This window comes from Falco biarmicus, chromosome 8, assembly GCF_023638135.1.
Source record: "Falco biarmicus isolate bFalBia1 chromosome 8, bFalBia1.pri, whole genome shotgun sequence".
Taxonomy (NCBI): domain Eukaryota; kingdom Metazoa; phylum Chordata; class Aves; order Falconiformes; family Falconidae; genus Falco; species Falco biarmicus.
Window position 1 is genome coordinate 5,504,616 of NC_079295.1, and position 18,715 is coordinate 5,523,330.

Sequence of the window (18,715 nt, forward strand, 5' to 3'; positions counted from 1 at the left end):
GTGTGGAATACACCAAAGTTGTTAGGAAAGGTGCAAGTGCCGACAGTTAATAGACTTAAAAGCAACTAAGCATCTGTTGATTCTGACATACTGCAGGTTATTTATTTAATGTGGGCTAATAGTATTAAAAATGTTAAGTTTTAGGAAAAATCATTCTCTTTATCTGTTAGTAAAGAATAATACAGTTTAAGCAGTAAGGCTTTAGAAGACAAGCCATCAAGAAAACGGGCTCTACTGTTGATGCCAATCTGAGAAAAGATTTTGTGCGTTTTCTAAGGGACGTACCCCAAGAAGAAACACTTCACTCACCCAGGATAACCCATCCCATCAAAATAGTACTTTTAGGCTTCCTATGTTTATATGAATTTTTATTTCTGTATTTTTTTTTCCCAAGGTGTAGTTCCTTTTATGCAAAGGATAAACTGTGATTCATGCATAGAAAGCCATCTAATTAATACTACGAATACTTTGAACAAGATCACAGGAGCGGCAGAACCAGAACAGGTTATTGTTCTGTTACGTCAGGCATTTGCTTCTGGGATGGCCTATATACTGGGGGGGAGGGGGGGGCAACCGGACCAGAGCAATTTTATACATATAAGAGGGAACTCTGCAATATTACACCATGGCAAAATTATCTCATCATCAGGTACCATTGTGTTTTCTGAAGCAGGGCAGGTGCTTCTTAATTATTTTCATAGCATCCTGAAAAAGCTAAACAATTGTACATTTTGATTGGCTTTTTATGTTCTATAAAAATACAGTTCCTGCTGGTGGTCATTGCCAGAGGTGGGTCACGTAGGGTACAGACAAAACATTGGCGGTAGGATGTGGCATACTCGATTTGAAGCGGACAGCCTGAGCCAGCATCAAAGGAGCGATCTCTGCACCATCTTCCTTAGAAGAGGTTATTCCAGTTAATAACTTAAATTTCGGTACCCCGTGGGGTTTGTGTTTTGGTTGTGGTTTTTTTTTTGAGAGCTCTGAACTGGGAGCACTGTCACCGGTGGGGCTTCCTGCCACAGCCGTGTGATACTTGGTGCTGGCCTTGCTCCCCCAGCTTCAGGATGGATACCCTGGAGTTTCAAGCCTTTTTCCAGGCGCGGGAAAGGAGCCCGGCGGGGGCACTCCGCTCCGGGGCGGCGCCGGGGGCCCAGCGCAGGGCGGGCGCTGCCGTGGGGGCGGGGCCGTGCCGTGCCGTGCCCGCCCCCGGGCCGTGCCGTGCCGTGCCGTGCCGTGCCGTGCCGTGCGGGCGGGGCCGGCGGCCGCGTACAAAGGGCGGTGCGCGGCGGGGCCCCCCCAAGCCGCAGCCCCGCGCCTCCGGCAGCAGCGGACCCCGGAGTCAGCCGGGCGTCGCAGGGCGCTCGGCCCCCTCCCCGTTCCCGGCCGCGGCGGAGGGTGCCCGGCCGCGGCGCATAAGGCTAAGGCTTTCCGACTTCAGCTACAGTGCTAGCTAAGTCGGGGAAGGCAACACGGAGCGAAGCCGCGCGTCCCCCGCCTCCTCCGTGCAGCGGGCTGAGGCAGCGGCGCAGCGGGCCGGCATGGCGCGGCGAGCGGGGCCGGCGGGCGAGCGGCGGCGCGGCGGTCAGTGCGCGGGGGGGCGGCCGGGCTCCCGCTGGGCTCCGCTCACCGCCCCGGCGCGGAGGGGCGGGGGGCCCCGGCGGGCGGGGGGCGCCGCCGCCCCGTAACGCGCGTCCCGGGGGCGGCCCCCCCGGCGGGGCTGCTGGGCACGGTGGGTGCGCCCCAGACTCCCTGAGCGTGTGTCTTGTTTCTCGTTTAGGATCCGTGCTTGCCTTCTTTACGTCTGCAAAGTTCCTTCTTTATCTTGGGCATGCACTGTCCACTTGGGTAAGTAAAGAGCCTGGCAGAAGTAGGGCTTTATTAATCTAGCGCGACTTACCTGCACGGGGTCGATACTCTGCAGAAAATCTCCACGGAATAGCACACCGCCACGAAGGCGGAGGGCTCGTTACAACGTCTGGCCGTTAAAAGCCTCCATAATCTTTACTTTGTATGTTGCAAGAGGCGCAGCTTTCAGTAGTGCTGCCCTGGGTTTCCCCGGGGCCTGGTTCTGTACCCTCTTGTGCTTGTAGGTAACCACAGAAGCAGTGAGACTCCTTCTAGAGTAAGCTCTGAGTGACAGAAGCAAAGCATAGGCTGTAACAGAATGAGAGACAGTCTGTTGCAACATGTGTTCGAAGGACTTGGATATTTACTAAGGGGCAATACTCTCAGTTTGCAACGGACCCATAACTTCCACTTGTTAGCAAACCTCTTGAGAGCGGCAGGGAATGTCTTTCTGGCAAAATGTTTGCCTTAGCAAATGCTCTCCTTCTGGCTAAGGTAACATGCTACCCAGTTTTTAATCATTTGAAGCATACTAAAAAAAAATAATAATCTTTAAAATATGCACTAAAAATAGACAATCTGGTTCTATTCCTATGATAAAATCTTATAATGCAATCTTAAGTTTCCATCCAGTGGCTTGATTCAAAAAGAAGTGGAAAGGCCCTACTATTCCCTGTTCTGTCTTTAGTCCTGTGTTTGGACCAGTTTAGCGTGTGCTTTGTATAGCATTGAACAAGTGGCTGATATACGGTTACACCGCTGCATGCAGAACCCTGGCAGCTCCTTGCTGGCGCTAACCTGAAAGGTCACACTGATGCTTCTGTTAATGGGAGCAGCCTTGGAGTGGTGTCATGCTGCTTTAAACAAGTGCACGATTTTAGCAATTATCAATATTACTGAAGGAGCTGAGTGGTGATGGTTCTGTTCAGGTTGCTGCTTTTTAGAGGCCAGGGTTGTAACCTGCAACAGTTTCTGTCAGGTCAATGCCTACAAAGTGCCCAACAGGGAGTTGGCTCAGCCCTGCGTACTCCTCTGAGGAGAGCAGCAAAGCTTGGTAGCGGGGCTGCTCTCGGGGTACATGAGTCAAGGTGACAAAGCAGGGTTTGAAAACAGTGTTGCACACCATAACAAACATTAAGACTGCAAGATGTCTTTTTAGCCGTTTAGTGGTATTAATGATTATCTCTTTGGTCTAGTCTGTTTTCTTTTGTGCTGCAAATCTTGACTCAAAACCAACCAAACCTGCTGAAGCAACATAAATACAGCTTATTTTGACAGGACTGGGCACAGGACTGCACCTTTTCTATCTCCTGAGCTTTAGTGTTCCTGTGGTCTGAACATTTTTGCTTACAGGAATGATAAACGAGCGCCTTAATCTTCAGGACTCAGAAGTAATAAATCATCTTTGTTCTAAAAGGGCTACATCTGCAATGCAAAAGCTGACAGAAATGTGGTTTTGCTGTGATTGAGAGAGCTAATTTGGTTTCTGTGTTACTAAGCCGTTCCCAAATACAGAAAAAAGCTGTAAATGATTAAACGTGTCACATCTCTGCAAATGCTTGGATTTGAACAAAGCCTGGACTTAGGCTGCTGTTGAGTAAGGCCCTTGAATGTGTGCTGTGATCTTAATAGTCCGGGCTGCGCTGCTGAACTGGAGGCTCCGAGCTTACGCTGTTGCCTTTTTTTTGTGCTTAATTTGTTACTGTCTGTCACTCGGCAGTGAAGAAAGTACAGAATGAAACGGCGTTCCCCTTGTTGGTGCCGGGAGGTCAGTCCCCTGCCTTGCCTGTGCCCCTCAGACCCCAGCAGGCCTGTCAGGAGGGAGTAGCCGGGCTACGGCTCGATCTGCTGCCTGCAGCTCTGAGACGGGGTTGTATACGTTTGGCCCGAGATTATTGTAAGGATAATTGTCACAGCAGAAGAGCCAGAACCATCTTTAAAAGGATGGGGATGCTAAACAGCTGTAGCTGTCAAGAGTTGAAATACCCACATTTTGAGACAATTTAAGGTGGGATTAAGTGTATATATAGTTGACTTTGCCCGTTTCTGAAGGCAGTACTTGTTTACGTTTCAATAGGTAGAACTTAGCTTGCAATTACATACCTGCTTCAAACCTCTGTAGTTCACTAATATTATTCTTCCCTGATACTAATTTATCTTTGCTCTTCATGGTTTTTAATTCTTGAAAAAAACCCTCTTACTTCCAGGTTGGAACAGCTTTAGTTACTTGAAAAATTATCTGTGTTGATTGGCCTGTTCAAAATAGTCTGGGTAAATGCGTTGGATATAGTTGAACGGAGTTCACAGGCTCCTTAAATGAATTGTGTAGCAAAATTGTGATCTCGCTGGAGTCGGGAATCTTCCTGTGAGTGTCAAGTGAGGTCAGGTTTTTCACTCTGACATTAGTGGCTGGCATTGATTATAACATGCTCACATTTCTTAAAAATGCCTTTTTCATCTTGTGAGAATTCAGTAACTGAAACATCACTGCTGAAAGGGGAAAAAAAGAAACCCAAACGAAACTTCTGTTATGAAATTTTAATGTGAAAGTACTCTTTTGGCCTATTTTTTCTAGCTTAAACGGGTATGCAGGCTAATCAAAACTTGTTAACCCACCTGCATGTATTTTAAGTGAAATTTAGTAAAGAGGTGCCTCGGGTTGTATTAAGTGTGAGTGCTAGACTTGGGAAGTGGCATCCCGGTGTTTTCATTGCTGGAATACTTTCTGTATACTTCTACTAACCATGGACTAAAAGTGGAACATATTTTACAGAAGACTTCACATGTCTCTGGAGAGTGAAAAATGGTTTAACATGTATGAGAGGGCACATCTAAGCTGATGTGCTTATGTTTGCATTTTTTTAATTGCTTTTAATCAAAAAAAATGTACAAAATCCAGAGGTTTTTCTTGAACAGGTGAACGTGATTGGGATGTAATTCTTTCTTTCCACTTAAGGTTAAGGAAACAATTATGAATGTTTTAATATTACGATATTTGAAGTAACCTCCTTCAAGGAGCTTCAGTAACATTAAAAGGCAAATTCCTTTTGTGCATCTGTACTACACTGAAGACTTCAATCAAACTTTGCAATTATTTTGAACCTCCAAATAGTATGCTTTTTATGTATCTTTGGATGTTATATGATCTGTTAGATCAGGCAGACTTTGCTTTTAAAAAGTGCTTTTATGTTAATGCTGTCCCCTTAGAAATTTGTACTATTCACTGTATCACATTGCTGCCTTATCTTAAATAAGCAATTGCTGAAGAAAACAGTTTCATGTTTGGTTTATAAAAGGCTAACATTAGAGACCCTTACTAAACACTGTGTGGCCTAGAATAGTGTGAAGGATTTCTATTCATCTGTTTCATTATTAATTACATAAAGTGTTTTTTTGTAGTGCATTTCTCTCAGTATGTGCAAAAACATATGTGACTCCTATCATGTGACCGACCACACAAAAACCTCAGTGATTTCATTCGCAAGCCACAGGTCTGTTTGGTAGCAGAATTAATGTTTTGAATAGTATGAAAACTACTTCACTTGAGCATGTTTAGCATTTTGGGTTTTTTTTAAGCTGTAGTTAAGTGATATCAGAACATGAAAATTGTGTATTCTAAGCAATAGGCTAGATAGGTTGAACTAGCAATGAGTTTGCAATGGGTTAAACAAGACCTGATATTCTACTTCTTAGTGATGTGCTGATGTTTAACGTTGTTACAAGATCTTAAGTCCATTGGCTTCGGAAACTTCAGTTAATATTTAGGAGAACATCTTCCATGATTTAGCCATATCCATCCTGAATTGTGTTGACTTGTTTTGGCTTGACCGGCTCTTGTGTTTTAAAGCAGCGTTTAAGCTTTGATCATCTAAGAACAAACTGCCAACTTGGAAAGTTACTTAAATGGTACTGGTAATCAATGAATCTGTTGATATTTGATTTGTGCTGGAGAATCTGTGTAAGCTTTCTGAGCCTTGTTGGTTGTGGCTGGTAACAAAAATATCTATTATAATAATATTAACAAAGTCCATTATGTAATGGACTTTGTTAATATTATAATAGAAAAAATCTGGGATATTTGACACGGTATTATAAACTGTGATGTTGCACTTGATTAGGACAGATTATTTTAGTGAAACTGGGATAAAATCAACAGTGGCAGGATGTAGTCATCAAAAATCCCAACCTAACCCCCAAAATAAAGTAAACCCAACATCTTTCCCCTGCCCCTTCCCCCCCTCCCCCCCCCCCCAAAAAAAAAAAAAGAAACCAAAACAACCCCACACCTTGCCCCTGCATGTGTAACAAACCTTTATTTTAACACAAACTTTTGTCAGGACATTAGTGAAATAGTCAGCTTGGGTCCTCGCAAGGTGCGTATAGTGATGTGGCGTATGTACTCTCTGTTACTCTTTAAGGGAGATCGTATGTGGCATTTTGCTGTGTCTGTATTCCTGGTTGAACTTTACGGAAACAGCTTACTCCTGACGGCAGTCTACGGACTGGTTGTGGCGGGATCAGTTCTTCTCCTGGGAGCCATTATTGGAGACTGGGTGGACAAGAACTCCAGGCTCAAAGGTTAGATGCACAGAGCAGGTTATTTACTGAAGGATGGATCAAATTAATGTGAAAGGATAAAGCCGGTACTTAACTCCTCAAGTCAGATATGAGAATGGGGCTTGCTAAGTTTTTTGTGTTTTTTTTTTTTTTGAAGAAGAGTGATGTTTGAGGGTGGTAATGATTATACAAAGATAGTGTCACAGACTGGAAGAAAACAGTTTTACATAGCAATGTATCTGCTACTCAGGCTAAACCTGTATAGTACGTATTAGTGTGTGGACATGCAACAGGTAAAAAGCACATCTCCTCAAGAACTACAGGCCCAGCTCTTTATAGCCTAATACTAACATATACTTGCGTTATTTGTTGTCTTCCATCTGGATACAAACATCTTCCACTTAGGTGTAATGTAAATGCAGTGCATGTTTACACTTACTTTAAATATGTATGCTCTGCTCTGTTTTATAGATAATGTGATATTACATTCTTCAGTATACAAAACAGCATCACTTTCATGGTATGCTGAAGATGAATTTTAGAGACCCAGGCTAAGCCCTGGTTTTGCCCCTTTAAAAATAGTTTCAGCATTTGAACAGGTACAGTTTGATGGTTTGTTTTTTTTTTTTTTTGACTAAGACCTACTTGGGCTGTAAACTGTTAAAAGCTGTGAGTTGTTAACAGCCACAAAGTTACATCAGACATTAATACTGTTTCTCTAAGACAAGGGAAGATTCAAAATCTAGTGTGAAGTATAGTTTTACCACTTAGTTTTGAGGGGGAGAATAAGAAATAAAAGCATTTAAAGATTTTTTGTGCATGTTCCTTAATATTAACTGCCTTAAGCTTATAGTTAGCTCATTCTTATGTTCATAGCTGTTGCTGTCTGTTTTGATTTGAAACAGTGGCCCAGACATCCTTGATTGTACAGAATGCGTCTGTCATCCTGTGTGGTATCATCCTGATGGTTATCTTCTTGTTTAAGACTGAGCTTTTGACCTTATACCATGGATGGCTTCTGGTGAGTGCTTGAACATGTTGATAAGGAATTAATTTGCAAAGAAACTTATGGGGAGCGTGGGAGACAGGTGAATTTTGATTTCTCTCTAGTCTGTTTAGACATTTCTGGGAGCTAAAACTGGCAAATAAACTTTGAGCTAGTTGGATAAACAAAGGTGTACATTTTCTGTCAGGAATTGTAAAGTAGACTTGGTCGTGTTTTGTCTGAAGAACAACACTAAAATGTATGGATTCAAATGTAAAAATGTCTTTTCTGGTTGTACAGGGTAGGAGTGGAGATCTCCATCAATTTTCTCACATTGTAACTCTTTCCCCCCATTTCTCTAGACGATGTGCTATATCCTGGTTATCACAATAGCAAATATTGCCAATTTGGCCAGCACTGCCACAGCCATCACAATTCAGAGGGACTGGATTGTTGTGGTTGCAGGGGAAGACAGAAGCAAACTGGCAGGTGAAATATGTTGCCTTTTTAATACCTTTAAATGTCTTAATTTCAAAGATTGTTTTTTAGAGTTTTCCAGACGTCAGCACATCTTTGAGTCCCAGATACTATTTTACAGCAGGTAAAAAAGGGCAGCCTTTATTTTCCTCTCCACTGCTCTAGACTACACTTAGAAGATTAGAAATTACTGTTGTGATGACAGTGTAGTTAGGCATCCCTAAACTTGATTTGTCCACTTTTTAGTCCTGCTGCAGCTTTGTTGGGAAAACTTTACTCTTGCTGAACAAAAACAGACACCACACTCTTAAATCAAATAACCAGTGTTTAATAGAAAAGCTATTTAACTTCCAGGCACTTAAAGCGAAGTGTCGCAATACTTTATTTTTAGGTCCCTGGAATGAAATGGAAAACTGTTGCGTAACTGGGCTCCTCACATAGGAATCAAGAAAGAGGTACATGAGAATGAAGTCCAGAACTGTAAATAGGCAGATGAGAAAATTGCTGGTAGGAAATGATGTGCATGCAGATATATTTGAAATAGGGCACTTCTCTAGCATTAGATGTCTAACTCAGAGCTGTGAGCACTTTTCTTCTGTTGGAACTGAAAGCTCTGTATTCCTTTAATATCAGATACCTTTGTTATTAGGCTATAGATTTAATCTTCCTCTTTGCCTAGTAAATATTTTTCCTTCTTTCCCCTTTCTTGCACAGTGGTGTGGCTTTATTAGGAGAGAGAGTGAGTTCCCATTCTAATTCTGCTGCAGCCTGGTAGTCGTGGCACTGCTTAGATGGGAGAGATCGTTTGGGATCCTCTTCCCCAAGGATGCATTGAATCTGACCCCCCTTGCTGGAGGGTACTGCTGGCTGCAAGCCCATTCACCCCAAGGGGTGTGTGATTCACCTCTGGCTCTGACTGAACAGACGGTGTGGGAAGCAACATGTATTTTCTTTTGCAGTGAACTTGGCCAGGCTTTGTGGGCTCTGAGTCAACCCTATAAGGGAACTTAGGCCTTCCCAGATATAAGAACTGATGCTGAAGTGTGAACAAGGCACAGAGCAGCTTAACATAGCCAAGACATCTTCAGCTCGCTGGAGTAACTCTGGGACCAAAGTTTTAAGTCTGACACTTGTGGAGTTTAGATACCTCCAGGCCTAGACAGCATTTCAGCTTGTGGACTCTGATTTTGGATGAAGCTGCTTAACTTGCCCATAAAGTTCAGTTTACATATCGGAGTCTTTTTAGGGATTTGAATCCTATATTGCAGATTTATTCTGTATCTCCAGTAAAGGAATCTTACTTGCCTGTTTCATCCAGGAGAGGCTAGTTATTAGATATATTAAGTGTCTTGCTTTCATTTCCCAGTGTACCGATTTTCCACCATAGTCTTTTATTTTGACCTTGCAGTGCCTTTTAAGGCACGTTTTAGTACCTTTTTAGGTACAGAGCAGCAGTACAGGTTAACTCTCTTTATGCGTGTGAATCACTAGTAGAAAAATGCCATCTATCTGTAAAAGTCTTAAAGTTCTAATGGTCCTCGTTAACCTTTCTTGTGTCAGATCTTACTCAGCAAATTGTCTCCCCAGTCCCTGTGCTGCTTCCTACACATGAGATAAGGCACAGGCCACGCCTGGGGAGAAGTGCGGCATGGGAGGCAGTCCTGCCTCTCTGCTGTGTCACGATCTCCATTGGAATTGTATGACCACTTCTAGGCTGGATTGAAAAATCAGGCAAGAGGTTACTCCAAACTCTCATGCAACTTAATTTAAAAACAAAAAGCCCCACTGAGCAAGTGCCTTAGTTCAATGGATCTATCTAAAGGATCTCCTCCAGGCTGAACAGAGTTGTTGTGTGTGTGATAGTAATTGTAACTGGGAGATTGTGGAAATTGCTTAACATAAAATTGAACACCTGCATTGACTCTGCAGCAGATACTGTTGTCCAGCTCTGCGCTGTTCCTCAGGGGAGCCTTAGTTAAGCAAGTTAGGGAAATGAGGAAATGCCTTGGCTTCCCCTTCTTTGTTGTCCTTGATTAGTTTTTCTATTCACTCTTAGTTTGTACCTTTTCTGAGTGGGAGTATTTGCCTTCCTCAGCTCGAAACCCAGAGCTTAGTTCTTGGAATTTCTAAAGCCAAATATTGTGCAAGTATGTAACTTATCTTAGTTAACCATCAGTCAAATAGTTAAGATCGAATCGACTTTTGAATTCTAAATAGAATAACCTAAACATTTCTTTGAACAGCAAAGAGTAATTTTCTACAGATTCAGAAAAGCAGCTTCATGCTAGTATACGGTTTCACTTGCCCTTCAAAGGCTCTGATTTCATAATAGGACTCTAGAAGGGTTTGAGATGCACTTCTAAGTAGCATAAAGCCCTGATGTGTAAAACTACTGAGTGTCGAAGTGACTTTTAGAAGTGGAACAATGGTACCATTAATGGGAAGCTTACAGGAGCCCGGAGGGCGTAGTGATGCTAAAGTGGATAAGGTTGGGGAGGCTGAGATGTCACCTACCAGCAAATGGAAGATGTGTTTGCGCTAAGAATGGGCTCCTTGTTTTGACCGGAGACATCAAAGTGTGGACCAGAAAGGAGTGAGGACTTTGCTCAGTAAGTTCTGAGACTGCCTACAGCTGCCATCGACCAATGTGACTCAATAAGGAAATTTAGTAATTTCAAAGGTCTGTTGCTATCGTGGTGGGTGCTGTGGTCACCAGTTATAAGAAGTCAGTGGAGGAGATTAGGGGATACATGGTCTGGTACTGGGAGGTAGTAGTTGCTAAAATTATATTTACAGGAAAGAATTCTACCGTGTGGAATTCCTTTTTATGTCTGGAGTTAGGCATGCTGGGTTTGAATGTTAGAGGCAGGTTTAGGGGTCCGTAATATCACTAGGATGTCAGGGTAGTCTGATCTCATGACTAACAGTTACTTGCAGGAGCAAGCTAAACCTGGAAGACCTCCTGCAGGCAAAACTGTTGGGAGCGGGGTTTTGGCTTACAAACACCTTGGTTGATCACAACTTAAATGTTGCAATGCTCTAAAGGTGCCCCTGGTTAGCAGCTGTAACTCCTGCTGGAACCAGTTATAGCTGGGGCAGGACTTTGTAGCTGGATGTATATATACGTGTGCAGTCGTCAGGTGTGTTAGTGAATGTTTTACTGTAAGTTTTCAGCAATTACTTTGTATCTTCCAATAATTTGACAGATATGAATGCCACAATAAGAAGAATTGACCAGTTGACCAACATCCTGGCCCCAATGGCAGTTGGTCAGATAATGACGTTTGGCTCCCCGATGATTGGCTGCGGATTCATTTCTGGCTGGAACCTGATGTCAATGTGTGTGGAATATCTGCTGCTCTGGAAGGTTTATCAGAAAACCCCTACCCTGGCTCTCAAATGTGCAAAAGTTGAAGAATCGGAACTGAAACAGCTGAATGTGAAGAAAGGTATTGAAAACACAAAAGTATTCTGTGAATTTCAACAGTTATTCACTGTATCAGTCGAACTGAAGTGTGGACTTGCCTTTCACAGACGCTGCTGTGAGGCTGTATAGCTGCCTGCTCGTAGCATGGACATGTCAGGTTTTGGATACAGATACCAGGGGCTCTAATCCAAGTAACAACCCTTTGTGCAGCTATTTGAGGAAACCTGTAAAATGCAGCCAAAGAATGAATTATCTTCTTTTAATTAGTCCTTTAGAGTGACTGCCCTGTTACTTGGGGCTGATGATGAGGAATGCTCCTGTCCATCTGTACCATAGTTAATAAGCTGGACGAAGCCCTTTGTGTGATCTACGAGCAAAACAGCCTGCATAGGACTCTTTCCTGCTAATTCAGCTCTGCTTACACGTAGTACTAACAGGCTTTCAGGAGGCTGTAGAATAGGTGGTAGTATTTCTAGTCTGGCATGCTTCAGTGAGTTCCACATGCTGCAGGAAATGGTGGAGAAAAAAATAAATTACTTTGAGCTACTCTGCTCTAAATCCCAGTTGTTCAGCTTGACTAAGAAAGCAGGGTACTAAACTCAAGTGTTTTCCCATTTTCAGGGTACCAGTAAGTGGATACCCCTGAAAGCTCATGCTATAGGCTCCCAACTACAACCTGCTGTGGTTGATTATTTTTTTAAAGAAAAGTTATAAAGAATTTGGATTTTAAAAGCTAGTTAGGAATCTGCTCTTTGCTCAATATATAGTGAGATAGGAGGCTGCTACTAAAAGTATTGAAGAGGCATTTCTTCCCAGCTAGCGGATCCCCTGTGGTAATAGCTGGTCCACTAATCTGTCAAGACTAAGCTGATGGCAGCCTAGGATGGGGGAGCAAGATAAAGAGCATAGAAGGCTCTGTAGCTTTGCAACTGGTTCTTGAATGCCCCTGAAGAATGAAGCATTTAACAACTGTCAGTATGTAGGAAACATCTCCTAAAGTTTGCTGTTTCAGTAGATGAGTTGCCTTTTTAAAAGTTGCAGAAATACTTTGTTTCACTTGCTGTGTGTGGAGCTCTTCAGACTCGGCAGTGTAAAAACACAGCTCAGGCATTCAAGCATCTATCAACATTAGTGGTTTCTATCAATGTTACTAATCTGTGGGTTTTCTGGATTTTTGTTTGACCGGTGGAAGTGCCTTTCTCCTGTATTGGAGGGGAAAGGGAATTGTAGAAAAGCATCGTCTGAGTCTTATGGTTTTCTTTTTTTAAGTCAAGTTTTGAAAGCTTTTGGCTTTGGTAGCCTTCAGCAAGCATATCTGCCTTAGTTCATCTACCATGGTATGAGGTACTGATGGTGGGGGAAGTATTCCCGATGTTCTGTGGTTAGTGCATTTAAACATGCAATGTTAAAATGCAAACCAACATTGGCATTCCTTAAGCAAACAATTTCTTTATGGAAATGGAGCACTTGCTCACAAGTCTAAGGAAGAGAAGCAGGCTGTGTTTTCTCTGAGCACAATTTAATTAAATAAGCAGGAGTCTGACAGGGATAAACCTTAGCTGACCTTACTAGACAGGTGGGATTTAAGGACACTTCAAGACATTCAGGTGATCAGAGGATGGTTGACTGCAGAATTTAACTGATGCACTTCTGTAGCAGCGAGCTTAACTGCAAGCGATTGTCTCGCAGTTTGCACTCCGGGCTTTCCGGGCAGGCGTGTGCCTAACGGTTACATTTCTGTTTACAGAGAGTGACACGAAACCAGCTGAAGGAGTGCAGTTAATTGTTGAGAAAGATGTAACTGGCTTTGAGCGCCAACAGGAGAAGGAGATCGGCTGCGCTGCCCGCATCGCCGAACCTTTCATCACGTTCCGTGATGGATGGGTGGCGTACTACAACCAGCCGGTGTTCCTTGCCGGCATGGGTCTTGCATTTCTGTACATGACTGTTCTGGGCTTTGATTGTATCACCACCGGCTATGCATACACCCAGGGCTTGAGTGGCTCTGTGCTGAGCCTCCTGATGGGTGCCTCGGCAGTCACTGGAATCATGGGAACAGTAGCTTTCACTTGGCTTCGTCGCAAATGTGGCCTGGTTCGCACGGGCCTCATTTCTGGAGTTGCTCAGTTTGCTTGTCTGGTTTTATGTGCCATCTCTGTGTTCATGCCTGGAAGTCCTATGGATTTGACTGTTTCCCCGTTCGCTGACATCAGTGCCAGGCTGTTTGAAAGTGAACGATTACCTACTATAGCATCTCCAGAAGATAAACCTGGAATGGTTTTTGCAACTGGAATGCCCAACTTGTTAAACGGGTCTACTACTCCTGCTAACAGCGACCCAGAGATGAGTCCTGAGCCTGTGCCTTTAATCTCTGTTAGTCTCCTGTTTGCAGGAGTCATTGCTGCTAGAGTTGGTAAGTATTACATCTCTGTTTAAAATCTGCTCTACTGGCTGCCTGTCCACTAAATACAAGTTTGAGTTCAGAATTGTAGGCTATGGTGGTTGTGTCACATTTCTAAGGCTAATTCATTGTATTCCACATAAAAATAGAACAATCTTGCAATAGTGCCACTACTGCACAGACTGCAGTACTAATTTCTTGTGTATTGTATATCCCTAATAGGGGAAAAGTTACCACATCTGGAAATGAATGTAACGTTTTTTGGAATGCTCATCTCTAAATGATCTTCCTTCACAACCAAATAAAACCATTTGTTAATAGGAAACAGAACTCAACACATCTGCTATGAAAACCTTCAAACTTAGCAGTTCACTAAACGAATCCATTCACTAAAACTGTCTGACCTTTAAACTTGTGACCAGCAAGGAGATTTAGAACAGAAACTTAGATTTGGATGACAGATTAATTTTTTGAGGAATTGCTGGTTAGCGTTAGTATTACTGTCTGTCAGCGGAAGAGGCAGTCAAATGTGTAAATGTAATGAACAGTAGTTCTCATCTGTAGAATTTTTGTACTCTTAATTTCTGCAGGTTTTTCTGGGGTTTGGAGGAATAAAATACTTCATTCACATGTATTAGGTTTGTCTGCAAGATAAACTTCTAAAACTCAATCTTTAATAGACTAAACTAGTACAGAAGCTCGTGCCAACTGAGACTGTAAGTTAGGTGTTCTGCGTAGCTGAAAATGTGTTTGACTTTTTTGCAAGCCTCTTAGGCAAAACTTAGCGCTTGTAGCTAGCATGATCACACTGTAAGGAGCTGTTACAGCTGTTTAAATAAGGAACAGACGAGTGAAGCGTTAACTTGATAGACGTGTTGAAGAAGTATGTGACAGGCAAGGTAATGTGTCAAGCTGTATGTATTATTTCAGGAAATACTAGTAAAGGGGAAGTAAATTGCTCTTGACTGTCGTGGTGAAATCCATTGCAGTCTGCCAAGAGGCTAGCTTGTCCTCAGCACTTCTGCCAGAAGTGAGTGTGTGGCAGTATAAATTTAATTGTGCAGTAATGAACTTACCATGAGAAGCCCAGTCGTATGGATAACTGTTTTTTTTTCTCTCCATAGGCCTTTGGTCCTTTGATTTGACTGTCACACAGTTGCTCCAAGAAAATGTGGTAGAATCTGAAAGAGGTATCATAAATGGTGTCCAAAACTCCATGAATTATCTTCTTGATTTGCTGCACTTCATCATGGTCATCTTGGCCCCGAACCCTGAAGCTTTTGGCTTACTGGTGCTTATTTCTGTGTCTTTTGTTGCAATGGGCCACATCATGTACTTCAGATTTGCCCAAAAAAGCTTGGGAAAACAACTTTTTGTTTGTTGCACTCCTGATCCCAAAGCAGTCTCTGACGGTTCACCACCTGGTAATACATCTACTGTCTGAAAGGATCCACTTCTTACTAACCTGCTACAGGAATATCATGGCTAAACACATGCTGCCTTCTGTGACCCTGCCTAAGGTGTTTCTCTAGAGTTGAATGCAGAAGTTAGCTGTTTGAGGATGCTGTCCCAAGAGAGCTAAAATTCATCTCAGTTTCATTTTTACACTTTTACAAAATCCAGTGTAGTTGGATCTTGACAGCTGGTGTTTCAAAGGATCCCGCAAGTCATACATCTAGTACTTATTTGATCGCAAAAAAAAAGGTGAATTTGTGTTGCTGACCCCCACAGCGATACTGTTTAGTGGGTATACATACTCAATTTCTTCATGAATTCTGAACAATTCTTGTTTTCATAGAGAAAAATGAGAGAGATCTCTTATTTAGTTGCTTCAGAGTAACTTGATATACAGTATTTAGTTTTCTGGTTTTTTTTCTTTTTTTTTTTTTTTTTCCCCCATACCATGAATAGTTCTGCTCCCCTATCTTCTCAAATTGGTATAAACATCCTGCTTGGATTCCTGAAGTGGACTCCAAATGCCAATATTTTCCCCAAACACCTGTTTAGTATTCTATCTGTTTTGGTTTAACTTTAGAGAAACACTTCTGTAGTTTTGTGTGTTGCCTTACAAATTAGACAAGTGCTAGGTACAGGATATTGTATTACACTTTTGTTGCACTTGATAACATAACACATAGCCTCATTTTAACAGTTGCTATTAATGTAACATTATAAAGCATGGCTTTTTTTAATTGCAAGTGACAGGTCTGCTCGGGTTTGATGTAGCAGAAAGTGCTAAGGTCAGGAGTACTGGTACAGAAAGATAAAGTCTAGGGCTAACTTAGTTTTTGCCTCAGAGTACAAGCAGCTGTAGTTTCTTTTGAACACCTTTTGTTTTCAGAAACCCTATTAAAACCTGACATATTGAAAATTATTAGTATTCCAGACAAAAGAAGCCGGAAAGTGGATTTCTTGCATTTAGCTGTCTTACATGTGTGTGAATTTTGACTTAGTTTGATACTGCTAAGACAATGGGATGTTGGACTGCGTGGCCCTCTAAAGCAACTTCAGACTGATGAAGAATGTTATGTCCCTCTGATTTTCAAGAAGTTCTCGTGTGGTGTTTTTTTGACCCTGCACGTGTACTAACACAGTACTTTCATAGTCATTAACCATACGTGCACTTTTGTAGGAACTACTCTACGCACTTTGCTTTCGCAGTGGAGTTGAACCTGGTGGTGTTCTGAGTTTTCCTCTGGCATGACAGTATGACTTCTGAACTTCAATCTTTGTACAATGTTTGTTTGCAAAATAAGTGGTATGCAAAAACATATGACAACTTGCAAAAAGTGTCCTCTAACTTTTAAGGCTTTTTGTATTTTAGGTACTGTCCTTCACACAGTCATCTCTGTTGCCAGCCTTCAACCCTGGAATATAAGTGTGTGAACTCTGTTGACACTGAAGGTGTTACACCAGGGCTGAACCTAGGCCATTCATCATAAAATTTACAATGAATTACATTATATATCAAACTAAATAGAATTTAAACAAAAACCTCTAGAGGCTTTTGTCTCAAATTACAATATTTTGTAAGGGGAGGGGAAGTGAAGGAGTAGGAAGCCAATGTACAGCCAATGCACTTGTAGCCCTCAGTATTCAACAACTGGATGTAACAATCTTCCTCCTCTTAATGGACCAAATGTAGTCATTACTGCTATGTTACTGAAAGTTTCTCAGGGATGTTTTCACTAGGTTTATAAGTGTTTATACTTTGACCAAGCTTTTGGGTTTTGATATAATCAAGTAAAATATGTAAATTAGAATAGCTTTGAAATTTGTGACTCAGGACTGAGTGTAGCTTCTTAAGGAAAAGGGAATTTTGCCATCAGCAGAATTTGAGTCAGAAGACAAAACAAGCATATCTACATTTGTAGAATAAATATGCCCAAAGGAGGATAGCTTATACACTATAAGTACACTAGTAAATGAAATACCTCCGATTTGCCAAATATGTTTTCTTATGTGTATCTAATCTAAATTGGGACCAGATTTTAATACTGCCGAATGTAAAGGTAGCCTGAACGTCAGTGAATGCCTCTATATGCACTGTGAACATCGGAATGCCACTGTATATATTGGATTCACTGGCCATCAGGGAAGCCAAGCTGGAAATGCAGCTTCTTGTGGGCTGTCTGTAGCCTACAGAACCCAGTGTGCCTAAAGCTTAATGCTGCAGCACTAAGCACCACACATCCCAGAGAGGATGTATTCCTCTAGAGTGCTCTAAAAACATAACAGAACTGGGAACATACCATGTTCCCATGTGTTCCTAAAATTTTGGGTTTTTTTTTATTCCAAGAGTAATGTAGTCTTGAGTTGCATAGAAATTTGTTGCATGAATGGATCCACTAGATAGTGCAGTCTGAATCTCGAGCCAAAAAAAAAGCAATGGAGGGACTGGACCTTGGTATTTTGTACACATAATATTGCTAGGATTCGTTTTTGGATACATGACTGGAAGGCAAGACAATCCTAAAAGAGAAGAAAGGTGGATACTAGCTTTAAGAAGAATAAAGATGTATAAATTGGAAATCTTGTTATGTATTGGTCTGAGTTGGATGTCAAAAAAAAGTACGCTGCTTGAGCACAACCCATTTGTGTATAAGTCTTTAAGATGTATGCAGACACCTGTACTGATTAGTGCTTTGAAGCAATGTGGAGCCTGAAGTCTTACTTAGCAGGACTTTCATTAAGTAAGCATTTTTGGCCTTGTATTTATTTATTTTTTTTCTAAAATGTATCCAATTTGGATGAAAACTGCCCTTAAAATGTACGCACTAGAAATCAATCTTACCAGAATAGCATATTTTATTATAAAACCTTATGCTGGACATAGTATTGATTCATGTATTGCTGTTGTTAAAGCTAATGAATAAATTTGCATAAAATATTATTTGTCCTGTGTTATTCTGTTTGTGGGCATCTTGGTGTGCTGTGTTTAGCACAGATCCTGCAGATGAAGGTTTTCCACAGTGATGGGATGGAAACGGCTGTGAAGCACAAACAAATAGCATTGAGGAGGGAGCAGGTGACAAGTGTAGTAAAAGCCTTTCTGTGACTGAGCTCTGGCTTTAGTGAACTGATTTTTATTTAGTATCTGCAGCGGTAACCTAAGATGCAATAGCTGAAGCTGTGGTCTTACAACCTGAGCCCAGGACCGGTGTTGGTGATACAGCGGTCTGGTGTATTGGCTTGCTGAGCGACAGAAGGAAAAGGATTCTGCCTTCTCAGTCATCTTTTTAGTGTACTGAATCTGAGCTGATGGCTTTCTGCAGCAGCCACCCGTAGGGGAGAACACTGGGCAGAAGAGTGGTCACAAATAAACGTGATGCTTTTAATATTCCAGTTTTAGTCTTGAAAAGTACCTGGTTCTTGTTCAGTGCATTAGGATACACTTAGGTGAGGAATCCATCTTTGGAAGGATGCTGTGCTCAGTCACTGGGGTTTCCCTGAACTGATTCCTCTTTGAACTAGAGGTTTTCCTAGAAAAATACCTGTGTGGGTTGTCCTCAGTTATTAC

General features: G+C 42.1%; 1 protein-coding gene across 1 annotated transcript; it reads left to right on the plus strand.

The window, feature by feature from the left end:
- Window positions 1–1,288: 1,288 nt before the first annotated feature.
- SLC40A1 (solute carrier family 40 member 1) lies at window positions 1,289–18,088 on the plus strand. The gene is made up of 8 exons (XM_056348165.1): window positions 1,289–1,584; window positions 1,781–1,848; window positions 6,267–6,426; window positions 7,311–7,426; window positions 7,753–7,879; window positions 11,074–11,316; window positions 13,042–13,707; window positions 14,820–18,088. Exons 1-8 carry the CDS (start codon window positions 1,542–1,544, stop codon window positions 15,137–15,139), a joined length of 1,743 nt encoding a protein of 580 aa, XP_056204140.1. The 5' UTR covers window positions 1,289–1,541; the 3' UTR covers window positions 15,140–18,088.
- The last annotated feature ends 627 nt before the right edge of the window (window positions 18,089–18,715 follow it).